The sequence below is a fragment of the Dryobates pubescens genome, chromosome 19 (assembly GCF_014839835.1).
Source record: "Dryobates pubescens isolate bDryPub1 chromosome 19, bDryPub1.pri, whole genome shotgun sequence".
In the NCBI taxonomy this organism is placed as follows: Eukaryota; Metazoa; Chordata; class Aves; order Piciformes; family Picidae; genus Dryobates; species Dryobates pubescens.
The window spans coordinates 20,579,586-20,607,535 of record NC_071630.1 but is presented as its reverse complement, the minus strand read 5'-3'; the positions used below and the strand labels follow the sequence as shown (position 1 = coordinate 20,607,535).

Sequence of the window (27,950 nt, the reverse complement as noted above, 5' to 3'; positions counted from 1 at the left end):
GCTGCCTTTAAAGTGGAAGAGGTAAAGTTTACCAACAGGCTAGTTAATTTTCCGCAGGATTAGCTGGCTTCATCAGAGGCTTCATCAGGTACCAAATAGTAACATGCATCTAGGGCTCTCAAACTCTTGCCCACAATCTATCTCACAAAGTCTCCATTTAGCTCTAAACTGTGTTAATAAAATAGGAGTTGGGGAATAAAAATGATGTTTCGCCCAGCAACTTAGCCACCAAGCTGCTTGACAAATGACTACTCTGGACAGATAACTGCTTATTTTTTTGGGGGGGAACCCCCCCCCCACCAAACATCTTGATGAGGAAATCAATGGTGATATTTTGCCATCACTATAATCTTGCTTTAGATATATACAAGCATCAATATTTAGTTATGCCAAAAATCTCCAGATTCCAGTTACGCTAAGTTTGCTTGGTGTTTTTAACTAACACATGAACAATTGCCTCCTTCCATGAGCATCAGGAGGTGAAAAAAAACACACAACAGTAAACACCAGAGAGACAAAAAGCTCAGTTCTAGCCTTAGCAGAACTGAAGTTACAGAACATTCACCTCCTGTGACAAAACTCTCAAGTTAATAGCTCTGGCAAAGGATTTTGTTGAAGAGATTTGATCTGGAGACTCCCATGTTAAAGAGAGAACTTCAGCTATCATTAGAAAGCCTTTTACATGACTGGACAAGACAAAGCAAAACACATTAACATGTAAAAATACATATGCTGAGTGTTTGAGGAACTATTTTCATCTCCTAATTAATTTTCATTTGTGACTCATAACGGTGCCAAGTAAGCTCAGAATCAGGCCTCATATGTCTAACCTCAACATATTTTCAACTTGTTCTTTAAGTAATGATTAAAGGCCAATTTTAGGTTATAGTCAATACTGGGTAGTAAAAGGCCAAGAGCAGCATTTGACATTTTGTGAGACAGTGTTCCTCAGTCAATTATTTAAAAATAACGGTTATTAAAAGCCACAGATGTAGGTGATCCATATTTTCTCTCTGCTGTACTAGGCAGCCACCAACCATGCTGTCAGCTTCCTGTGCTGTGTTAAACATATTAACCTTCCTTTGGCTGCAGACACCGCAACCCTTTCTCAGCACTGACCTTAATGTCTAACACCATATACCTTCAACTTAGCTACCCCAGGCTTTTCTACATCCCTGAGCATTCACTACACTTAAATTTATCTACTACTGCCATAAAAATAGATTTGCTGTAGGCAAAATTGACCGTCCCTCACAAGCAACAGAGTAACCAGTTCAGCCTTGAGTTTTACTCATGGCAAACAGGATCTGATAATCAAGGCTGAGCAAAAACCCTGATGAGGACAATTCATGAACTTTTCAAACCTGAGTCCTTATTTTGAAGCCTGCTATATTTTCAAAACAATCCCCAGATGCTAAAACAACTGACACTAGTCATAGAAAGCATGTGATTATTAGTTTAGTGTTGGTAAATAAAGAAGCCTTAAAGCCACCTCATACAACAAGAACTGTTATCAGATTTTGCATTACTCAGAGGAAGGGAAACCGATTTTCTTTGAAATGCAAATAATAGACTGGAAATGATCTTTTCTGCAGATTTATTCTTATATGTATAAACATTTACATCATCTGTCCAGCAATGTTTTCTTGATTTTAAAAGCATATACTTGCCAATGGGTTTTCCCAGGTTCCTTGTTGCTGTTTGGGACACCCAGCAGCTGTACGTATTTTGGAAGGCCAAGTGTGATTCAGTAAGAGCAAGAGGTTGACATTCAGTGAACTCGGCAAGATGGTTTATTTCAGGATGAATTATTACTGGCCAAAATGCAATCTGATTGCTTAAAGGGCAACTTCAGTCTCTAACTGCATGTGCCTTGTTAGGCTCTGTACTTCACAGCCATCTAGGCAATCACTTCTGTTCACCCTGTTCACCAGATACCTTGCCACTGAAGTATTTGTTCAGACTTCTGGCCCATAAGTTACCCAGACAAGCAGCACGTGAACACTCCAATTAAGGTTATCTTTTCTTACAGCTACAAAGTACATACTGGGAGTGTACTCACACATCTAACAAACAGCACATACCTTGCAATTAATCAGATATTCCTTTGAAGGCTGTTTTAGGGAGAGAGCTCATGGTAACAAAGCTAAGCCTAAAGAAGCATTAAGCTTCTACCCATCTGCCTGCTCGAAATGCTAAAAACCTTCTCAGGTTGTATTTTACTTTTTTGACAGAAGTACCTCTGTCAAGACATTCAAAACAGGGCTCTGACAAATAAACTGGGAAATCTAACATCAGTAAAGACATCCCCTAGATACTTACCCATGCTTTTACAGGTTTCTCTGCCCAACACAAAACCAGAAAAAGCTTCAGATCTTCAGTTCAAACCCACTTTATTAGCACAAGAAGTCAATTTTCCTGCCCAGGAATACAGAAGTGAAGGCACAGAACCATACCTCATTCTTCCAGACTTGCTCTTAAGCTTTTTTCCTCTAGCAGATATGGACAATTCATCCAGACATCATTTGGCAAAGCAGTTAATTTGAGCACAGACTGTGAATCTGTGCTAAACTACTATATTTTAGGCTTAGTCAAACGTAGCCTGATGGTTCCCTGGGAACCATCTGGGACTATGATGGTTCTGTTCTGTTTAATGTCCTCTGATGACTACATCAGAGGTGCCAGCAACAGGGGTTAAAAAAACCCCCAACCTGTAGCCTTTCAGGAAGGTAAAGAATCTTGAACAATGAATGCATTTAAGTACCTGAGTTAAATTTTCTGAAGAACTTCAGTTATGATAACATTTGAAAACGAAATACACCTTTAGCAACACTTCCAGAGATCAGAGCACTACCTAATTTCAAGATCATGATCTTTCATCCAGATTAATAGAAAAAATGTCACATAAGGATTCAGAACTAGCATGGATATCATTGTATCAGAGAGAAATGCACAGGCAAAATTGGGTGGGCAGTTAGTTAATTCTGTGTTTGGCTTTTCATGTGACTTTGTCTTATTTAAAATTACTAACAAACTAAGGGAGGAAAAACCACTGACCAAATCCTGATTAAATGGAACAATTGCAAGACTCGTTTTCATCAGTAAATAGTTTTATTCTTTAAAGAAACAAAATGCCTCCTTCACCTGCCTGTGAAAATATAAAGCTGAAACGTGTATTAGTACCTGAAAATACAAAGACTTATCCTACAGTGAGTAAAAGAAGGCAGAAAGCTTTTATATGCAAAAAAAGTTGCATTAGCCTCACAGATATGTTTTCAGTTCAGTGATGCTTGAAAAAGAAATGTGCATTTACCACAGTGATAAGCCACTAGTAATTTTGCCTTCCTAAGTAGCAAACAAATGAAATTTGAGTAGCACTTCAAAATACAGAAATTATCCCTCAAGTGAAGAAGTGACCTTAGAATAAAAAACCCACAAAAATGACAAGCAGCAAGTATTCTCTTCTCAAATTAAACATAGATCCAATGTGTCTACTAAGGCTAAGTGTGCAATATATACAGGTTAAGCAATGATTGCTGTTACAATATATCCCATCTGGGTAACAGGAAACATCCCTGTATGTCACATAGCAAAATTATTCAGGTGACTGCAAACACCAGGGGCTAGTCTCTCACCTGATGTACACGGCACATGCCTTTGATGTTAAAGGAGCCGTGCAAATTTACACCAGCTGCGCATGTGGCCCTCGCTGGGCGAAGCACATATGCGTGTAGTTTTATGGACTGAGCCTGATTGATGTTTTGCAAACCCCTGCACGCATCAGACTTCTTTAAATTGCTCTAGGAGCTGTTTTGCTAAAAGTAAAGGGTGCAAATCTTTGGCCATCACTACACTCAATTTTACCACCTGTAAGAAGAGGATAGATAGAAATGTGTTTTAGGAAGTCTTAGTAAGAAGGCAGAATGTTGAATTCTTCAGCAGACAGCAATTTAAACAGTTTACACAAATCCTGAGTGAAAGTTACCTGTGCACTGTATAGCTTCTAACAGTGATCATATTTATCTTAGGAGAAATACAGCACAGCATCTACTAAATGTGTGAATATAGGATTGCTTAAAAAAAACCACGCTGAAATTTAAGCAAAAAAGTGACTCAGAAAGTTGCTGTTTTGCAGAGAGATTATCATCAAAGCTGTAGTTAGGAACAGCTGAAAGCTTTTTCAGGTAAGACAGAGTTCCAGACCCACTAAACAATCTGTCATTTTCAACTCCTAATCCATAGCCTTGACTACATTTTCTCTTTTTTTTTTTAAAGAACTACTAAGTTTCTGATTTTCAGCAACACTGCCCTTGTAAGATGATCTGCTCCATTGTGTCAAATTCCTGACACTACCCACTAACACAGAATAAGCCAAATTACATTTTTTTGTGATACCATCTACTTCCATGAATGAGGAAAAATTGCCTGCTTACACACTTTCCCAAAATACTGTCTGATATTTTCAGTTCATTTGTTGAGTTAATGTGTTTAAGAGCACAGATCTGTACTCCACATTAAAAAAAAAGCACTGCCAGTTTCAGAGGAATCCTGTGAGAGTGCATTGCTGCAGTTGCGTATTTTGTAGCACAGAATGACCTGCTTAAGTATGATCCTCACAATTATTAGTGTTGGCCACAGCAACCCCATGCAGTGCTACAGGCTGGGGCCAGAGGAGCTGGAGAACGGCCAGGCAGAAAGGGACCTGGGGGTACTGGTCGATACTAGGCTTAACATGAGCCAGCAGCGTGCCCAGGTGGCCAAGAAGGCCAATGGTATCCTGGCCTGTATCAGGAACAGTGTGGCCAGCAGGAGCAGGGAAGTCATTGTGCCCCGTACTCAGGACTGGTTATGCCACACCTTGAGTCCTGTGTCCAGTTCTGGGCCCCTCAGTTTAGGAAAGATGTTGAGATGCTGGAAGGTGTCCAGAGGAGAGCAACAAAGCTGGGGAGGGGTTTGGAGTACAGCCCTGTGAAGAGAGGCTGAGGGAGCTGGGGTTGCTTAGCCTGGAGAAGAGGAGGCTCTGGGCCTGTCCTATTGCTGTCTACAACTACCTGAAGGGAGGTAGTAGACAGGTGGGGGGCTGGTCTCTTCTCCCAGGCAACCAGCACCAGAACAAGAGGACACAGTCTCAGGCTGCGTCAGGGGAGGTTTAGGCTGAATGTTTGGAAGAAATTCTTCCTAGAGAGAGTGATTGGCCATTGGAATGGGCTGCCCAGGGAGGTGGTGGAGCTGCCATCACTGGAGGTGTTTAGGAGGAGACTTGATGGGGTGCTTGGTGCCATGGTTTAGTTGATTAGATAGTGTTGGATGATGGGTTGGACACGATGATCTCGAAGGTCTCTTCCAACCTAGTTTACTCTATTCCATTCTATTTCCACTATATTTTCTTCAGAATATACTTTAAAGCAGATACTTAAAATCATGCCACACCTGGCATTCTGTAAAAACACTGTCAAACACCTGACCAGCAACTGAAAAATTCTACCTGCTCTTCCCTTCTGGTTCTTTTTCCCCCCCCCTGTTAAAGAAGTGCTAGAGTAGTCCAGTTTGTCCACCACACCATCAGATTTCATGTAATGCTACTACAACTACTCTTATACTCTACCAGCAGAGGGATCTAAAGAAGGAAAATTGAAAGCTACACAGGAATTCAGTTAATCTGAATTACTGTACCCACATTAAAAGGTCATAAAAACACATTTCAAACTTATACAGAACAATGCTTGTAAGCACTGGAAAACACATAATTGCCATTAACTCCAGAAGCAGACTGCATCTCTCAGAACCTGGCCAAACCATTTTCAGTGCAGATCATCTCACCTCATTATGTATTTCTTCTACTTGCTTTACAACTGCAGGTTCCAGTGATTTCAAAGACAAAGCTGTTGAATCAGAACCAGTTTGTAAATTCTGGAGTGCCAATTCGCATTGTCCAAATATGTATTCCAATGTTCCTCTTGAACACTATAAAGATACAATGAAAAAAGGAATAATATATATACAGCCACTCCAGAACAGATACACCAAACTATTTGCTTTTGAAACAACCAAACTGAAGGAGCAGAAGGAATGTCTCTCTGTAACTTTATTTCATCATCTTTTGAACAAGTGCTGTGGCTCCTGGATTGTTTATATAGTTACTGATATCAACTATGCAAAAGACTAATCCATCAAACAATCTAGCCAACTACTACAGCATAGACTGTGTTAGCAGAAGCCTTTTTATCTCAGAATGACTCTAAAACAAGGGACTACCACTTTTCTGTTTTGTTTTTTTTTTCAATCCTCAGATGCACAGAAGGATCCAATTTAAAGCACATTCATGACTGCTTATAGCTGTTCTGACCTCCTAAAGGCCATTTCTGTCAGTGGACACAGCTGACAGATGTGTTTAGAGTATTTCTATCTCATTGTGAATATTGACCTTCAATTGGATATGTACAAAACAAAAAGGTTCAAAACCACTTCAGGTAAAAATGCAGTTGCTTCTGTATTTCATCAGTAATCCATGAGGATGTACTGATGTACCCAGTATATTCTTAATCCATATCTTGTATGCCTAACTGTAGGTTCAGGTAAACTAACAATACAGAAGCAAGTGTACCTCCATTCAAAAAGAAACAAACAGCAACTGTTCAAGAAAACAGTTTGAGCCACAACCATGAGCCACAGTTCTAGATAATACAACATGATGCTACATACACAGTGCTAGAATGTTAAGTTTTGTGAATGACCAAACAGGAAACTATTTTTGATACTTACATCTGCTACTCTGTGAGTTGAGCTGAATCGAGGTGAATAACCAGCCAGAACACAGTGCTGATGTGTCATATTGAGATCATCTAGGGACAGATTAGAAAACTTAAGTACAAGGGAAAATTACACTTAATAAAACTTATTCTGGCTGAATACGAGTTGAGGACACAACATTCAGCATTAAAAGAGAAAAAAACAAAACTAGAGAAGCTAGTCAGACAGTACTATCTTCAAAGACCTCTAAAATTTAGCAGAGCATGATAACTATGATGAAAAACTTGGAAACATCCACTATAAAACAAAATAACACAAGGAAAAGCAATTTCCTACAAAATATATGAGGGTTAAATTGCATAAAGCCACATCTTGCAAGGGCCACTGGACCATTATCTTGGGTCATTGTGATATTGAAATATTACAATCCTTTTCAAGAAGAATTACAACAAGCCTAAACACTTCCACCGTCCCAATTCAGGACCCATTCTCTGTGGTGCATTTCACGTAGCAAATAAAGCACTAAAAGTATTACATTTAGATTTGCACCTTCATTCAAATCCTCGGCAAATCTTTCATTGTAGCACTCCCCCTTGAAATTGCTTCCAACTGTCTCTAATCCTTTATTACTCTTAGAAAGAAGCCTGTAATTTTAATTTAAGAGTTTATAGTTCATCTGAAACTGTAATTGTACAAAAATAGTTGAAGCTTCATGGACTGCATGCCTGAGAGGATATTTGAAAAATACATTCTAGGTCTTAAAAGATTACAGCTAAGATTTTTCTTTTTCTTCTAAAAATATATTAATTGAAAAGAAAAAGCACTCTGTTAAATTGGACATTGTCCATTTGGCAACAGAAGCTTTTATTCAGATACAGAACACTATATCCAGATTAATATTTTGGTTTTAGAGTCAAAGCAGAACTGTTACCTTCCTTGGACACCCATGTCTAAGCTATCAGAGTGCTCTTGTGGTTTTAGGTAAAATAGGATACATACGGTGTTAATGTCAGTTTTCTATGATTGGTGAGGTTTGGAAAACAAAATCATGGCCTCTCCAGCATTATACCTCACATAAAATACATGCATATAAAAGTAAGAATAGATGTATCAGTCCTACTTGGGAAAACTGCATGCAGACAAGTTATCTGTCAGACAGGTCTGAATTTGTGGTGAGCCAACATGGAGTCCTTTTTGCCACAGAACAGTGGGCCCTTATCTTGCCACCAACTGCAAACTACCATGGCAGGGACATCTGATTTCTGTATCTATTACAAAAATAAATCCCCACAAAGCTTGTGCATACTGTGTCATGCATATGAAAAAAAGACTTATTTTAAAACAACATGAACACCAACTTAGCAATGCATTTAGTGTGGTTTCAGGAAGCCCTTCTCCTTAAAAGTCTTGCCTTCTATAGGGATGCTTATGGGATGCATGTACCAATTAACTAACTACCAGGTAAGAAAGAAGTTTTGAGAACTGGACTGCAAATTCCTGCTTACATGAACACTCCTCCCCCAAAGCTTTCCCATCTCTATGAAAAAGAAGTCGTTGCTCATGCAGCCTATTTTGCTGAATTTTTATCAGGCTTTCAGCTTGTTTGTGATTTGTAAAAGGCTACAAACTGTCCACATTTAAAACATTAATTCTGGAAAACAATCAAGTAGAACTAGTAAGGTCTATGGGTTGGACATGATGATCTTGAAGGTCTCTTCCAACCTGGTTTATTCTGTTCTAAGACATGCCAGAGCACTATCCTGACCAAACACTGCTGTCCTGAATCAAAGCCTCGTCACACACATCAAAGCTATTCACCTTGAGCTGTATTCACAGGATACCATTGAGGCACCAGTCACTGTGTAAATGTGGAGGATACCTTGGCACTTCAGGCGCTGTAATGCACAAATCAGTTTTCTCAAGCTGCTGACAATATTGGAAAGGGCTTGTTTGCATTCAAAGGAATGCAACTTGGTAGCAGACACTTGGTGTTTCAGTGCCAGAAAAACCAGTGAATTTTCTGTCTGAGGTAGTGCATCTAAGAAACAAGACTACTTGCTGAATATGTGTACATGGCAAACCCCTTATTTCTTTTACATGGATTGTTTTATTCTTTCATTACTATTTTCTGCCTGCCATTTCCCAATGAATTATCTGCATGGCTGAGGCAAGATTTATTAAAAGAAATTCATCACATGTAGGATTGCATACAGGTGGCTGAAGCCACCCTGGAAAACAAAGTTATCAATTTAACATTTTTAAATAATTTAGAGGTCAGATTTTGACTTTCCACATAAAGTACTAAGAAGTCATAAGAATGTGCACCTGACTGCTCTACTACTATCAGATGCAGACTATTATTCTCTATGTGGACACCCCTATCAGACATTCACAGCCAGCAGATAAATTTCAGAATTTGGATGCAGCACATTCTGTTTAAAATTTTAGGAGCATGTCTTTTTTACCTCTCTGATCCAATTCTCAGTCCCTGTCCCTGCTCTGTCCACACTTCACTGTATGCTTTCTTCTACACAGCTGGAATACCTGGGCACCACCAGCAGAAACAAAGAACCCTGTGATTGCATAGACTTTTGTCAAATGAACAGACTAATGGATCATGTGTATGTAAACACTTAACTAACTGTACTACTAATTATCAGTGAGGTGAGAAGAGGTACTGGTTTGAGAAAAAGAATGAGTGTAGACCCATGTCACTGCAGACTATTATGATATAACAAATACAAGGCAGAAAGGATGGATATTAATTCTTAGTCAATCCTTTAAGTAGGAAGTAAAGGTCCCAAATATTATTTCTAGTTAAATACCTCCCAGGAATACACAAATCACAATGGAAAATGCTCTTAGACTTAGCCACAGAGGTTTATGTAATCTTTTCTATCTTCCTTCAAGTGTTCTTCATAAACATTTTAGCCATTTGTCTTTTTATCAGCTTCATAAAATGACAAATGGTACAGAGGGGTTTAAAGGACAGGCAAAAGCTTTGATATTGTAAACACCACAAATAACTATAAACAAAAGAAAAGTAATAGAACAAGTCTCTTTCACTGAACTACCACAAACAGAAAGAAATCATCTTGGTTTTCAACATACTACAGTGCAATTTTCAAAAGCACAAAAATGCTTTCCCTCCTGTTTCCAGTTCTACTTCTATGCAGCTGCACACAATGCTTCAACAGGAGAACACCTAACCAAATTTTTTTACTGTAGGTATGTCAGCAAAACCACCAGGAAGGTACATCTCCTTCTCCAAAAAGTTATGGCTCAGTAGAATTACACTTTCATAACAGATAGCTAGAGGGATGATCTGTCCCCAGTTAAGAAATACTTTTAGTTTTTCAACCAGGACAGTGTGCACAAAGTAAACAATGAATTAAAAAGCCAAATGAAACAGAAAAGTTAAAAATTAGGAAGCCTGGGATTCGCCAAACTTCATGATCAAAGTTGAGTAGCAACAAATAATGTAGCTGGGGTTTGAAGTCTTAATAATCAAGGAATGTAACATTTGGATTAAATGTGGACTAAAAGAAAAAAAAAAAGGTTAAATAACTCCCAACACATTCAAGATGCTAGAGAGCAAAGAGGGTTCAAGTTAATATGTGGAAATAGAAGCAGATTAAGTATCTAGAAATAGTTTAATGAGCCACTATATACATGTGGAAGTGTTTCCATTAAATTCTTATCTTTAACCACAAGCCAACCTCTGGAATGTGTGCATCCTACTTCTGGTTGGCTACGAAGTAATTTTTTGATGCTTCTTGAACTGCAATTTGCTGGGGGTGGGGAGTGGTTTAAGATTCCAAGTTCATCTTCATGCTGGTTTAAAAAACCTAACCTTCAAGCACGAGCTTGATCTATGGGAAACAGCTGCAGAAAAGTAAATCTCCCTTTGAAAAAGTCCAGAATGTATTTTTGTTAAGTATGTTTTGAAGTCACGGTAGGAAAATTAGTGAAAATTGTAAATCTGCTTGCAAATCTGGTCATGTCTAAGTCAAAGATTAGGGGAAAGATTCCAATTTAATAGTAAGACCATGACAACCCTAGTTAAGCATGCTCTAGGACAGAGCAGATGGGGCCCTTTGCTCACCTCCACGCGTTTTGGATTTATTGCATGCACCCAACACGTTTCATATTAGACACCCCTTGACTGTGTACTTGAGACAGCAGGGTTCAGTATGCACTTCCTCTGCAGACCAATATATTATTCTAAATTGAGCTAAAGTGTTTCCGTTTCTTGAGTGATATAAAGTTCGGATTTGAGTTTTTAGGCAGCAGAACCAAATCTGTTTTCTTCATACAAGGAAAACTGAACCTTAAAAAAATACAAACTAATCTGTCTTACTGAAAGTGATTTTGTTTGGTTTTGCTCAAATAAAATACATTTATATTATTTTAACAGCTTATGTGAAGAATGGATTTGATCACGTCATGTTTAGTACCAACTATTTACTGCTTGGATTTTCAGCTGAAAAGGACTGCTGAGAATGCAGGTGTAAATCTAAGACTGCACTTTACTGAAATTCTACCCAGAATAACAAAAAAACATTTTACAGAGCCAACAAAGAAAGGAACATGAACATTACTAAATACTATCTAGAAACGCTAAAAAGCATCCCTAGTCATTTTGGTACTTTGATAGACCCATTGACCAGGATTTACAAGTTACTGTAATTGAATGTTACTACTAGAAATGTCAAGTTACCACAATTTCTTACCTAAGAAATAGTTGGGGTATTACAGGGATGGGAATTGATAGGATCTGACCTTCTAAGCAACATACTGAATTTGACATTTCAGTATTTTACAGCATTCCTATAAAACAGTAAGCACTATAACATTTCAACAACTGGAAGAACAGACCTGCAGAGCTGCTAGGTTTTTCACTGGAGCTGGATGAGTCAATGTTCCACAATCCTATCAATCCCTGACAATCCACTGCCACTACTAGCTGCAGTACTCCTGTCTTAACATTGTTTTCTAAATGTCTTGCATGCTGCTGCCACTGCTTTTAAAATAATGCCAGCAAAACTCTGCTTACTGAAATAAGACTGAAACATAAGATGCATATATGCACCAGATAAATTAATCTAAAATTGCTTTTTTTTTTCCAAGTTACTTTTGAGAGGTTTCATGTTTCATCTTTTAGATAGCACCCTCAAGATTCCTCCTCTTGAAAGTCAGTTCAAAATAAGTCCCATCAGCAAGAAAACCCACACTGTCTTTTACTTCAAGAGAAATTATAAAAGCAGTTCTGCTATACATAGAAACCTAATAAAAAGGCCAGTTTGAGAAGGCATGTCTCTCAGACTGCATAATAACTTTTGTAAAGTAATTGAGGAAAAAGAAATACAAAGGCTATGGAAACGCAGAAGATTCTCAAACACCTGGCCTGCAGAGTTCAAATTAGTAGCTCTCCACTAAATAGGAATAAGAAAGTGACTTACACACCTTCAAAAGAATGTTTAATATATCCATCTAAACATGATCATGATATTATGTGTTAAGCTAACCCTCTGATCTGCCCTTCAGATAGCATCCCTCGTAATGCTTTAGTTACAAACACAAGCAGGGAACACTGTGGTAACTCTCACTCTTCAAAGATTATGTCTACCATGATGTTACAGGCAAACGCGGTCTTGTCAGAATCACTGTTTGTGTTTTGAGTTGTGGGATTTATAACTAAATTTGTTTTAAAAAAGAAATAAATTATAACCAAGGGAAGGACAAGTCAAAAGAGAAAGCAACAGACTGTGTGCCCACAAACCTTAGCTGCAGTTCTTGCTTCATCCCTTTCGATGGAAAAATCTTAGTGTGTGAGCTCAGCTGCTCAAACAAATGAACTCAATTTCATTTTCGCTTAATCCTTTACACTTCAGACACTGAGACTCACTCTTGGAGTATGACAGGTCTGCTCACTATGATTTTAGTGTAATCCCACTACTAGAAAATAACCTTTGAATATCCGTAAGTGTAGCAGGAGAAGTGTCATGTCTAAAACTGGTGAACGGTAAGACATCCACTGATTGGCATAATGGTTGAAACTTCAAGAGCCATGGTACCAAAAACTTTAAGACTGTGACAGTCACTGCTTGCATAACACAGAGCCACTCTACAGGACAAACTCAGGAACAGCAATTTTTTTTTGGTAACTGACACAGATGCTCACACAGAAAAAGAGCATCTACAAATATAAGGATGGGACAGATACAGCTCAACTTCTCACAAGACCCAGGAAAATTCAACTTAAGGACTGAAACCTGATCAGACTAGCCATTCTGACTGCACAACAGACAGAAAAGGCTCCAAAAGTGTATTTCCTTTCTTATCTCTGAAGTGAAAGAAACATCGGGGTGGGGAAAAGTTCCCCAAAACAGCCTGGAAGTAGGTAGAGTAGAAGAAAGTTATTCTACACTCTAGCCAGATCTAACTAAAAGGAAGGCATGGCAATTTATACAAGTGTACTTTTCTCCGTTCCCATCAGAAAGTTTATCTTCTCAACCCTTAAAAATTACCAAGCATCAAGTAGAAGTCTCCTTGGTGAAGTGGTACTGCTAATCCAGGTGTCTCTATGTCCCATGCTACCTTCAAACCTACGTGCCAAACAGCTGGGTCTCTCCCCTTCACATTTTGTTTGGTACTTTCATCTGTGATTGAACCTTTATGAAGAGAGAGGGGGGTGGGGAAAACAAATCAGAAAGAAAGCAGACAAAGTGAGAACCAGTAAAATGCAAAATCTGGTCTAACAATATAGACAACTTTTACCAAATAATAAACTGAGGCAAAATAAGGTGAAATAATTGGCGCAAAACATGATTTAGACCAACATAGCTGAGTGAGTCTTGGAATCGTATCTGCCATTCTTTCCTCAAAATTATTAGTCAGACATGCTAGATAACATGTGCAAGAGCAAATGAAGCTTCAATACATTTGTCACAACATTTTTCTCATCATTAGGCAACATGAATGCGTTGAGCTTGGGGAAAAAAAATAATCCACTGCATAGAAACAGTATTTAGAGCTTAATCCCTCTAAACTATTTTCATAAGCTTACTTCACTGCAGTATAAATTGAAAGATACAGTCAGCATTTATAACCAGGTATTTGGGAGCTGTAGTGTAACAGTTTTATGGCTGAGGTAACAGCATTTTGACAGAGGGAGGATGAAGTTTTAATAAGCAGTTGGCACAAAACAGCAGTAAAAGGTTAGAAATCATCAACTATGTAGCATGCCTAATTATTGCTTTTAAGTTAGTCACCGTCCATTTCAAACACGTCTTCATGAAGCAATTTCTAAGACACATGCCTTTAATTCTAGAAAAAAAATACTAAAATACAGATTTTAAACTTCTTATAATATGGACAAAAAAAGAGAGCAACCTTGAATCCACACTTTCAAAGTATTTAAGTCATTCATCTCACATAGTTACTGTAATGTTTGTTTAGTTGAGAGGACCCTTCTTTAGTTTTCCATGTTAATTAAATATGGTCTAAATTCTGGAATCAGAGACAAAATCTTTTTAGAAGCCAATCAGAAGTTCTTAGTTAAAGCTCCTACTGTAAATTCAGTCCCCATATTCCCTCCTCTTTACTGCTGTAGCTCTCATCCAGCTGCAGTGTTGGCTCAGGAGCAGCTCTAGGCCTTTCTATCAAGGAGCACACAAGCGAGAAAACAAGAGCTAGCAACTACTCAGAAAAAAATCAATACTAAAGTCTTCAAGGGGCTTTCATATTTTCTGCCCTGTTCAGATAAATCGTAACTTAATTTAAGAAAAATGTTTTCTGAGAACTGCAAATAGGATGGCTTTCAAGGCATTTTTAATGCAATACATCATGGATATTATAAAAAGAGGTAACCTTTCTGGGTTAACTCTCTCTGTTATGCTGCTTTACCATTCACTTTGGCAGCAGCACTGTTCACAATATGGCACCAATAAAATATAGAACTACAATCAGAGACAGCAATTTCAATCAAAGTTTCCTGGGGTCTCCTCATAAATCCAGCACCTTTGGAATGTGCTCGTTAAAATGACTTATTTTTTGCAGTTTGATAAATTTTTTATTGCTTAAGTACAGAGTTCAAATGTAGCTCACGGTCTCCTTTTCTCTATATTCTCAATTATTGCACCTTATAATTATCAGCAGCAATTGAAACTGATTGTTCCTGCTATGTTAGTTTGGTAACAAATGGAAGCAAGCTACTACAAGCGTTAAAATGCAAACCCTTCTGAAAGTGAGAGCATGAAAAAAGGCACCTTTACATTTGTAGTATATCTCTAAGTAGCACTGACAAGCTTTTACTTCAAAAGACATTGCTGTTAAATTCTCTATGTTACACCTCAAGCCTGACTGATACTGTGTGTTGATCAATACTAATTACAGTTGCCAATTAAGCAAAAACATTTGGATGCATCTAAATCAGACATATTTGAGAGCAAACCATGCAGATCCTGCACACACACATCTTAAGAGCATGAATTTATTTTGGAATAGACCACAAAGAAATGGTTAAATGAAGTAGTATTTAATGGATATGTAGTAAAACTGTCTGCAAATCTGAATTCTGTTCATTGCAGATCCATAGAACATGGCCTACAAGAAACCTTTCCGCTTGCATCCCAAATGAAATAGTGCAAACAGGTAGCAAGTTTACCACAGCGTATCAGTTAGCAAAGCTGTAATTAAGGTAGAACCATAAGAGACAGAATGTAGCTTCCATAAATCAGCCACAACACTATGCTTCTAACTAGCCAGTGCAGATTTCAGGGGTCTTCCAGCTCTAAAACTGATCTTACCAGGTTGGGTTCAGACCAACGTGAAATTTGGGTCCAGTTTGGTTACTGTTCCACAGCACAGGAAGTAACAGTAGCCTTTCAAGGTTTCTCTGCTCTTTCCACCAGTCTCTCAAACAAAAAAATTGAGTTATTCCACACTCAAACCTAAGTGTTCCCTATACAAGCCAAATTTTAATGCTAAAGCTACATCCTAAGTACAACCTTGACTCAAACATGATTTCTTAGATAATGGAATCAATGCCAACATACTGCTAAGAACAGGACTCTAAACATCTACTTTGTCATTAAAGCCACCTGACCATTATTGTATAAACACACAAAACCCCAAGTCTGACAGATTTTTCCAGATTTTAAAAGAATATGGGCACATCTTCAGTGATTAATGATACACACACACACACACACCCCCATTAGTGTATTTCATAGCAATATATACATGTCCTATGCAACACATGAAAAAAGTAGAGCATGCTTTACTTTCAGCAGCTGGTGGGGAAAAACATCTACCCACAATTTCTTCCACTGCATTACTGAAATGCCACAGCACAAGAAGTTAATTAGAGAATACTACTATTTTAACTTTTGCTTACAAATTGCATTCACAGGAACAAAACTTTGAAGATTTGCCAACATCATTCTTATCAATTCGTGTTTGATTTGAAATACCGTGTCCAAATATATCGAGAAAAAAAAGCACTATAGCAAAAATAGAGAATGTTCTGTCATCCATTCCTGAGAGATGCCTTTTTTTAAATACACTCAGTGATGGCATAGCTAGAAAACATGGATTCAAATATATCCTTAAGAGTAACTAGATTAAAATATTGTGATTCTCTCGGGAGACAATTCCAACTGTCCAGAACGTACAAGTTACAGACTCATTTCACTCACTCGTTCGTGTCTTAAGAAATAACACATCATTTCCTAAATACCATCTCTATTCTTACATCAGGCAATATTTCCATGCTATTACTGACATCAGAAATCATTTGATACAATTGTATTTATCCTTTACAAACATGTAGTCCATGACTCTTACACATTAAGCAGTACATAAAGAGGATTATTAGTCAACTACAAATTTAGATTTACTTTGATATTGAACAAATTCTGTAGTTTCAGGTTTTTTATTTTAGAGAGGAAACATACATCTGCAGTAAATCTTAGTCACTTTTATTTATAAGTACTGTAAAGTGAAATAGCTGTCATTAGGTTAGCACTAGGGTATTGCTTTTAGTAGCACAATGTGAAAAAAATACAAACAGCATTTTGCAATAGAAACTAGCATAAAAGCTCCTTCGAGATCAGCTCGTGGTTGGTTAAACCTTTCATCATTACCTGAAGAGAGCCAGTTGTTTAGTACCTCATGAAACTTAGACAGCAAGTTGGCATTCCAGCAAGAGAAAGAAGATATGGTAAAGAACCTAGAGAAAGCTACTTATCTAACCTGAAACACAGTTTGTGGGAAATCCAGGTAAGAGAAAGACACTTTCTCTTTTTTATTGTTTTCCATGTCCTTTAAGTTGGTGACTGAAACAAGTTTCCACTTCAAAGAACATCTTTAGAACCAACTACTGCTCTGCTAAGCAATAAAACTTCCTACAAAACTTAAAAAGACCTTGGGGGGAAACTGTTCATTAGGAAATTCTCAAGGATAAAATCCAGTTTTTAGAAAAGCTCTTGTCGAGCTATTTGGGTTGCAATTCACTTTTATAAACAGAACAGGGGAAAAAATGGGTTATTAGATGACTATACTAAAATCCTGAACAAGTTTTCATCTTAATGCTCTCATGCAGGAGGAGGATATTTGCAAGCTAATGTGCATGTAAAAATCATAAATTGGTCAAAATTTGAGATTCCTGTTTCATGATATATCATGAAAAGTAAATTAATTCTGAATAGTGTTAGTGACAGAATAACTGAACACACATTCTGGAGTATGCACCATGACTACCACCCATGCACTGCCATGCATTATGCATTATACATTTTTGTGAGCATCTGTTCTTATCACTTAATAATCTACTTTTAACTCAGTGGAATGCAGTGGGTGTTAATATCAATAAAAGCAAATACTATTGAGATGAACATTAAGTAAAATGCCTATCTTGTTATTAGAAATGTATCTCATTTGTAGGGGTTTTGAAATAATTTGACGCTGGAAACAAGAAAATAAACAGTGATGCTAATTAGAATATCAGCTTCTTCCAATATCTTGATGTCAGCTCTCAAATTTCTAGCATATTACAAATTGCTTCTACTTCAATTAATACTGATCAAAGTTTCAAACATTAAACTTCCATTATACCATCAAACACTGAACAAGCAAACAAGAAAATAAAGTTGTTTCGATTACAGTAGTATCTTTCGATTACAGTAGTATCTGTTTTAATACTGTTTAATCAAATAAGTATGTACCAAACAAATAATGATATAAAAATGCAAATTAAAACAAAACAAACACAAAACCAACCAAAAGAACAAACAAACAAAAAAACCCCACAGAACTTTGGGTTTGCATCCCTAGAGTCCAACAAATAGCTGCCGTAAGTAAGGTTGACTCCTAGGGCTCCTGAAAACCCATGTGTGAGTTTTCAGAGAAGAAAGAATAGACCTGTACTAGCCATGGAGCTCTGGAAGACCATGCTTAGAGGCTGACAACGGTGTTTGGAGTACCACAGGATCGGTGAGAGGTTGAGGAACTGCAAGCTGACCAAACAATGTGAAAGTCCAAGCAGAAAAGACCAATAAGATGACTTCAACAAAAATCAACACACTTAATTCATGTTTCCATTTCTCACAAAATTGGTATTTTCTCCCAGAAAGTTAGTAATTCAACCAAATGACATCATCTAAGGAAAAACTATTCCACCAAAAATTGCTGACCACCTCTGATCTGCTAATTTTGTGATAGTTTTTATACACCACAGTGAGAGTCCAATGCTAAGTCAATACTACATGAATTAATGGAGTAAGTATTAATAAAAGACACTAGTATATAAAGCAAGTATGTCTACAGAAAATAGGAAGACGACACAAGATACAAAAATTTAACAACAATGTCCTAAAAGATGTGGAGCTTCTTGATGCTTGACAGTTATGGAGAGCTTGGTATGAGATGTAGAAATATTGATAGTCTGTGAACTGCAGAAACCACCAACACATTGAAGTGATACAGAATGGAAAAGAATAGTATAAACATGTAACCACCAGCACTTGAAAGCTACGAATAGGAAATCAGAAGAGGCACAAGAATCTATTTATTGCTCTAAAGTCATGTAGTAATTACTCCTCTTGAATGGCTAAAAACTTCAAAACACACAAGTGTTTTCACTTAAATTGCAATGCCATATTCACAAAGCATGAACAGGTTCCTAATTTATTAATAAGTAGGCCAAATATAAATACAGGTACCCTGACAATTACAACCTGAACACAAGCAGCTGACTGAACTGTTTTCACATAAAAGTAAACTATAGGACATTTCCTCATGATGCCCAGGAGCCATGCTAGGTACCTCAAACTCCCTTCTAAAGTGATGAAACCAACTTGAGCGATGCTAAACAGTGATCAAGCTGAATTCAGTCTTGTTCAGATTTAGATTTGTCTTCATAATTACAAAATTAAGTATATATATGCATATCTATAACAGAATTAAAAAGTGGCCAACCTATTAATTACACACAGATACAAAAATCTTAGTCTAAATACATCATTTACCTCTTCATCATTCAAATTTTAATAGAATTTGAAGCAGGTTTTAAGCAGCATAATTTTTACCTAACTTGCTGAACTTAAAATAAAGCCAAATGACTAGCTCTGAATAAACATAGTGGCTTTCCTTTGTTTGTTAATTTACAATTCTGAACTTAAAGGGACGCATTTTTCCCCCCACAAACAACCTTTATATTGAAGTCAAAAGGTTTAAAGCATATTAAAATAAATTCTGTGATAAATCCTCACAGACATTCATGTTTATGTTTCTTTAACTTAAAATATTATTGAAAAAATATTTATCTACAGTGTTATTAAACAACAAAACTTTAATGGACAAAATACCTTTGGCAAATAGGACAGGAAGAAGCTCATGAACAAAATTACACTTCTACTGATCAGGGAATCTCTTCCGTTTGCTCAGCCAGTTGATGTTTTCCATAAAAGAAAATATAAGTGTGATTGTTTCAGATGAACATTAAGTAACACAGTGCCCCACAGTTTCAAGACTAATAACAAAACTAACAAGACAACACACATGAAAGTGTAGTCTACTATTTTTACATCGTGGTCATAGCCAAAACTTAGAGAAGCCAACGTGAATTCTTCCCATGCTTTGAAGGACCAAAAATGAGTTGAATTATGAAACATAAGAGAGCATCTGAAAATTCAAATAAAATCTAAATCCTAATCTTACATTTAGAAAATTGGAAGCCATTAAAAAAGTCCAAGCTTTTGTTCATAAATTGTTAGAAAAGAAGAAATCCACATCCTCATGTCTGTTCTACAATAAGGATAAAAATGTGGAAGGTACTTTAAAATGTTTAATGACTCTTCAGCTATGCTTTTCCCCCCTAACACTCCTTTTCAATTGTTTTTCAATAACTTAAGAGCCTGCAAAGCCTGTCAGATAAAAGGTGTTTTACAGGAAAACTCCCACTCTTCCCAACTACATAAATGTTGGCAAGACCTTCACAAAACCTGCATCAGCACTATAGCGTGCCCAGACAAAACGTGTTTACTACCAAGCAAACACAGTAATACTTTTATCCAAAACCAACCTAAAGTGATTTTTCCAATGGAAGAAGTGTAGTAAAAATCAGCATAAAGCAGAAATGAGTCTGTATATGGTACACAATAAAGATGGTGATGTCAGGTACAATCATACATTTTACAGGATAGAATATATGCACATGCTTTAACCTGAAACAGATATTTTCAGGAAGTTAATCATGCCAGCTTTTAAATCTACTTAGAGAACAAGTGATATGCCAGCAGCAGTAAACACAAGTATATTTTGTACAGATTTGAATGGGGAAAAAAGGTACAACTTCTTCAGAAGCACGTGACAGCTCCAGACTAACATGCAGGTGCACACAAGGAAACATGAAAGAGCTTTAGGGATTCAAGACATTTATATCACCAGTCAAGTTGTACCTCACACCACTCACCTTCACAGCTATAATTGTACACAGCAACAGTTGACCTTTCAACCAGATTCTCGTCATGGTGCCAGCTCACTGCCATGCTCCCCATTCCAAAATAAGGCTCTTGTTTCAAGTACAGCATTTGTAGTGGATCCATATAATTTAATAAAGTCACATTATAAGATGTTCTGTTCTTTAGACTTATGCAGTCATCTTCTGGTACACCACAACTGCTTTGATCTTTTGAAATAGACTCTTTATCCATAAGAGAAGTAGCAAAATTTTGCTCCCTATCTATTACAGTAGTATCTTTCATTTCTTCAGTCTCAGACAAATTCTGTCCTTGCAGCGCGTTGACTGCTTCAACATGCAAGTAGTCATTAAGTTTAATTAATGCCTTACAAGCATCACGTATTTGAGGACTGCCATATTTTATGTCATAACCTTCAGTAGGCCAGGGAACTGTAAACAATCTTGTGTTCAAGTACTTGTAAGTGCATCCTGGATTTCCAATTAATATACGAGACACCGGGGTAACAAAATCTTTTCCTTTGATCCTTACAAGATCTTGAAAGAAACAATTGTGTTTTCGCAAGGCCAGAAAGCCTTCTTGTACCATTTGATGGAGCTCCTCAGGTACTGCAGCAGATTTTCTGAAAATCAGCTTGGAATATTTGGTCTTCCACTAAAGGAGAAAGAAACAAACAAAAAAAACCAGTAACAGAAACAGCAAAATAATGATTCCATTTACAGGAACCAAAGTATTTCACATATTCAAGAAAAGACAGGACTAATTTGACAAGTTATCAGGCACGAGTCCAGAACAGGGTGGAGAAACAGATGCCAGTATTTGTGACTTTATTCTCACCTTCCAATGTATTGTACAAACTGTGGCCACGTACCAGCTGCGTGTGTAACCAGAGAGTACCATTAGGGCAAATTTCTAAATAAATCTGAGGATTCTGGCATAAATCAGCAGAACACATCAGCTCCCCTGATGAATCTGCAGATAGTGCTACCTTTAAGCAAAAAAGCAACAGAATTCTGAACAAAGGAACTCCTCTTTTTGCCACGGTTGGAAAGGCCATTCTGTCGCATCCTGACGCACAAAACTCTTAACTGAAATAGTTTTATACAATAGAATTTTTTAGGGCAAAACCAACAAAATTAAAATGTAAAAGTTCAAAAAAAGACCAATGTTCTGCTGTGCTGCACTTTTACCTTCAAAATAGTCCCTGCCATGTTGGTCTGTTCTGTTTCACATTCCTCAATGCCTGCCAGTTGGCTGTTTGCTGGTTGGTTTTTGGTTTGTTTTTGTGCTTCAGTACTATCTGCTATCTACCACTTTAGTACTATCTACTTCCAAGTGAGATTTTAACCTGCCTTTCAGGAAATTAATTTTAAAATCCAAAAAAGGTGTCTGTAAAAGCCACAAACCAGGCAGTACGTCAGGAGACACATTTTTTACTGCACAAACCCGGACTTTTGCATCGTAACACCTTGTTATCTTACAGCACTGAAGCGGTGGCTTTACAGGATCATTTGTTTCTACTACAAGCAGAATATGAAAGGAAATCTATTTTTAAAATAATGATTACACATAATAAATCTTTGTTTATCTATAAGCCTTGCCACCATTTCTTGTAATTCTTCAGAGTGAAGTTAACTCCCTTTCTTTATGGTTTCCTAAACCACCTTCCTAGAGGGAGGGAAAACCCAACCCCTAACAGTATCGGTAGATAATTTCTGACAACAGTATTTACATGCTTAACTTTAAATAACAAAGCTTGAAAATAGTCCCAGATAACTGTTTGAAGGTCCTTCCACAATCTTCAGCACAGAACACTAGCTCCCAGCTTTCGTTAAAGGAGCTGAAAATCAACTTGATAAATATAATTTGCCTGAGCTTGCCAGAAGTCTAAAACTACTCTTTTAGAGGTTCTTAACTGTCCTTTTTGCTTCAGTCAGTGCTTTGTATCTGCAGCCTTTGAAGAGTACAGTGAAAAAACCCCTTATAAATAATAAGTTCCTGAAATCAGGAACTGCAAATTTTAAGGATTTACTACAATTTTTAAGAATTTTCAAGGATAGGCTACAGTCAAGTGTGTGGGTTTAGGCTGATAAGAATCATACAGATCATTTGCGTCATGATATATAAAGTTTACTCATTTCATTTTGCATATTACACGTATAGAAGTAAGTGCACTAACAGTTCCATAGCAATATTCCAGTATTTCTTTAAACAATTCTGTATATTGGATGTATTCAAGTCATACTGAACTTCTGACACGAACTGCACACATGAAATTCCAAACAATTATTACAAACAGGAGAGCAATAACAATAGGACGTAAAGCAACTAAATGCCTGGAAACATGCACTACAAAGGAAGCACACAGATTTTACAAAGGTAACAACACTGCATTCCCCTCCTGAACTGCAGAGGTAATGTCTTCCACATTTGGTTGCCAGCCAGGTCAGAGGCATGCTACCTTTGGGTTGTGTTTTAAGATTACATGCTTAAGACCTACTCTAACATTGAGTTTTACACAGTATACTTAGGATTCTACCTTAAAAAAAAAGCAACAAACCTATGCTGGTATCTCAGAAGAAATCAGGAAGTGGAAACACATTTCTGACATATCACATGAAACCAGTTTGGTCTTCTTTAAATCTCCAACCAGTCACTGTGCTATGTAGTACATAAGGAAAGCATTAAGGGATCAGAAGAGAGGTGAATGCTGGGTTCATACTGGACACCTTATTGTTTGGGGGGGATGGGGAAGGGGAGTAATCATGTACTCTGTGTTGTAACTCTGACAGCAAGTATTAAAGGTCAATTCACTAGTCACTCAGAAAGAAGCAACTATGTTACTGGCAAATACAGGGCAAAAAAAACACATATGATGCCCAATTCTTCACATGAATTTTGCACATTTTCTTAAATATAGACATGCTTTCCCTGCTAGTGGTGGTATGGAACCCAGAATCACCCTATGGGAAAACCTAGGTGATAGGAACCAGCAATAAGGACCCTTAATAAGCCAACTGCTACTTTGTACTCCAGGTATTTGTGAATTGCCTTGTGGAACAGATTTCTTCTTGTTTATAATTGCCTTTAAATGTTACATAGTTTCAAACTAGGATTTGGGGCTCATTTCTAAAATCCCTTATAAGGCAAGACACACCAAGAGGATGCCAGTGAAGTTTTGATTGCAATACAATTTTTTAGTTTTGTTCAGTCTGTACAAATTTCCATGCTTGACAGAATACTGTAGTTATTAAACTTGCATCTTACCTAACCTGTCTAACATACTCAAAGGATCCTGCTTTGTAAGGAGTGGATCCTTACAGGAGTAAGGCAAATCTCTCCAGGAAAGAAAGACTACAACTAAACTGTATGTGGTATTTTACTTTGTTATTTTGTGGTCTTCAAGCTCTCACTCTTCTTTTTCTCTCCATCTGTAGTACATTTAAGCATCATGGAGCCTGTAATATCTAGAGCCACGATTAAAGTAACATTTCATAACCACAGTAAGAATTTAGAAGGTGTTTGTGATGCTTATGATTAGCACCTGTACTTAAAAATACCTACCACGCACACAAACCCTACACAAAAAGTACAGTGCAAAAATAATGTATTAAACCCTTTTGAGGTTTGATTTCACTGCTTATCTTGTTTCCATTATCGTCTATATTTATGGATTACTGAGACTGAGCAAATGAGATGCCACTTGGGCAACATTGGATCCATCTTCTCTTTTCACATCAGATCCAAAAGACTGTGGATTTAGGAAGATAGGAAAAAGATGTTGGGCATAGCAGCTCTTAGCAACTGATACAAAGTAAGTGAATAAACAGTAGGCATATTCACAGGACTAGGAGGGAGAAAACAGTAAGCTGTCAATCTCAGAAGGAGAACTTCTTGACCATTAGTTTTAGACTGAATAGAATGTGCTTGCAGTTTACTACTTTTTTTAAGAAAACAAAAACATTATTCTAGCTCTTCTAGACTCTTCCTTGCCCTTACCCACAGAAGTGCCTTTATGGTTCATAGCAAGCTATTTGTTTTTATATTGTTAACCTTACAGCTCTTAAAGATCCCAATCAATAACTTACTTTCACTGTGGTCAGCACTGTACTAATTGAGAAAACCATGCTTTCTCTATGCATCCTACAACCCAAATGAACCAGAAAGATCAGTGATGAGTATACAGATTGCTCAGTATCACATCTGTAATCCCAACACAAAACTGGAGTTTGAGTCACAGTCCAGTATTTGAGCCATAAATGCATCTTTCCTTTTCTGTAGCGTGGTGTGTGCTACACTTCTCTGCTAGACTTCTCTGGCCTTTGAATCCTGCAAAAAAAAAATAATTGTTCATCCTTTCAAGGAAAGAGGCAGACCTATTCTCATGCTACCAATATATCTTTGAGCCATATATCAATACAAGAAAGGTGACATGCTTGTAATGTAAGCATGCTTGCTGTAGCTGTTCGAACTACAAGGTTCTTCCTTATGCTTTTCATCTTACCGTGTCCTGATTTGATCTGATTGAACCTACAATTCTTGCCATATGTTCTGTAGCTGACCTACAAAGATCCATGATAGGTTCAGAACATCCTATTAATTTCATTATACTCTTCTGTACGCTTATTTGGTTGCATATTCACGTGCCTATTTGGCCTAGTTTTATTTGGTTTCACTTGGGGCATGCATCCCAGTTTACACAGTTCATTTTGTAAGCAAAGCCATGAAGTCTGTTTGAAAGTAGAATTAAACCAAATCATTGCAAATGTCCATGTTAATATTTTTGCTATTTTGCCAAGCCCAAGACAAAGAATAGGTCTCTTCACAACTCAGGAAAAAATCCAAACCAAACCAAAACTGCCCAAAACCTTAAAGAATGACAACATGTACCTTTGAACAAAACATAGTTACTTGTGTTACCTGGTACCCAAGTAACTTGGGGCAAAATCCTAAAAATAAAGGATGTTCACCAAGTATTTGTTCTTCAATATCCCAGTTCTAGAGATCCTGGCTCCTACCACCTGCAAGTACGTTACCAGCCATCAGGACACCTATTTCATATTAAATTTCACAGGGCCTCCTTGAAGGAAGATTTATTTGTTGTTTAAAATAAGTACAGCTAAAAGAAACACACTTACCAACTGCTGGAAATCTGCATCGGCTGGTGTCACGTATGGAAGCCTGTTCTCTCCAAGTTCTTCAAGAAGCTTTTGTTTCTGTTTTGGAGGGGTAAAAATGAAACAGAAAATTAGACTGAAAATCCAGATGTCAAGAGCCAAGTATAAAACTAGTTGTGTTAAAGGCACAAACATGTAAATTACTTCTATGATCTAGCAATGTAATTTCTCTCATTCTCTTGCCTTTGGGGACATGAAGTCAGTGGCAAAACCCAGCATAATATAAATTCAGACTGAGTTGGCAGGAAAGGACATGTTAAGTTGTGGTGTTTTCTAAAATATTAGCAGTTCTCTATTTCCAAAAGCTTGCCACATTTGTAATACATGAAATCACTGTAAATATTAAATTTGCTTTATCCATAAGTTAAGCCATATTAAACTACAGGAAATATTTCAACACAGACACATCTTGCGGGGGGGGAGGGGAAGAAAGGAAAAAAGAGGTGGGAAGAAGAGAGATTCTGACAATTTCTTTGTCAAGTACCAGCCTCTTGGCAAAAAGCACGCAACATTAAAATGCACTCTTGTGTATAGGTAGTACTAGTTCACATTTGATTGTCAGATCTGGCTAAGTGCCGCTCTTCAGCTTGATGTACAGACTAATACACACAGCTGGGTGGTATAACACGCTTCTCATCTCTTATGCAAGAAGCTGTCACACAGATGTCAAAAACATCAAGCTACTCACAAATACCTCCAAAAAGTGAAAAAAGAACGACTGAAGATCTGGCTATACCAGCTGGCTGATGTGTAAGTCTAAGCACTGTTACATAAGCATTATTTCCAGGCTCTTCCAACACACAAACCCCAAAGAAAATTTAAAAACCCAAATATTAAAACAAATGTCTTCAATTAAAGGCATCATGCATCTTAAAAAGCATTTTTCTAAATCTGATTGTTACAGTTTTAAAATTGACACTGTAACAGTTTATTCTGGTATTATGTTTTATTCTAATTATTAGCCAAGCCAATATGTGAAAGAATCTTGCGTGTACCAGCCTTACAATGTCATCATGCACTGTGCTCGAGAAACCTCATTAAGAGTTGTACTTGGGCCTTCAGAAAGGAGAAAAATCTCTACAAATACCTTATTTTGTAGGCTGCTGTGTTAGCAAGTCTATATCTGACTCTGGTAACTGGAATGAATACTGCTAATAATGCCTAATTTTAGGGTGCAGAGTGAAATTCCTGCAGATATTAGCAATCTGTTCATTTATTAATATTAAACTGGTTTCTTAATGAGATGGTTGGTCATAAAATTCAGCAGGGGGAACAGTAATGAATGGAATTTATTGATTACTATGCATATTATTTTTACTATTTTTTTGGTCTATGTTCCTTTACAGAAATATTAGTAATACAGTGTATGTTATAGAGGGGAAGAAGTAACAGAAACACAGCTAATACACATCAAAGTCACAGCCAAAACACAGTTATGTTACACATACATGGTTTGTTATTTTCAAATTAAGTGATATAAGGGAAAGATGGACTTAATGACATTTTCTGGCCAAGAAGCATAACAGTGTAAAAAAGTTTTGCAGATGACATATTTCACTGCAGGGTGTCAACACCATTCTCAAAAGGTTCCACTTCTCTCTTAATTGTAAGACCAAAAAATCAGTACCTGTGCTATAAATGCTTGTGAAGGCCTTAGTGTTTCAAACAGAAGCCCCACTTAGCTTCAGCATCCAGTAAATCAGAAATCAAGACTCATTTTCCAACTTACAGATCATTGTCTTGGTCAAAATAATGTACTAGAAACACTGTTTTTAGGGAAATGACACTGAAATCTTACTGAAACTAGTCATGACAAAGTTCAGATTGCCATGTCACAACAATTTCTACCATGTGAAAACAGCAAGAAGCAAAAGCCTGTTTTTTCCCCTCCAGTACTTATCATAAAACGCACTGAGAAGTTCAAATACTGTCCTTTATTCAAACAAGTAGACTGCCAAAGAACATGACTTACTCATTGCTCTGGAAAATCTCATCTCCTTATTCCTTAAAAAAGTTTGCCTTTTTGTTTTTATGAAAGGAC

General features: G+C 37.2%; 1 protein-coding gene across 1 annotated transcript in view; it reads right to left on the bottom strand.

The window, feature by feature from the left end:
* Nucleotides 1-27,950, bottom strand: part of FTO (FTO alpha-ketoglutarate dependent dioxygenase) — a 230,485-nt gene that overhangs the window by 163,262 nt on the left and 39,273 nt on the right. Inside the window, exons 2-6 of the mRNA XM_054170174.1 lie at nt 25,871-25,948; nt 20,726-21,386; nt 13,281-13,424; nt 6,763-6,842; nt 5,821-5,964 (exon numbers count right to left, since the gene is read on the bottom strand). Of these exons, the coding sequence (XP_054026149.1) occupies nt 5,821-5,964; nt 6,763-6,842; nt 13,281-13,424; nt 20,726-21,386; nt 25,871-25,948 (1,107 nt within the window). The remainder of the gene's footprint in view (nt 1-5,820; nt 5,965-6,762; nt 6,843-13,280; nt 13,425-20,725; nt 21,387-25,870; nt 25,949-27,950) is intronic.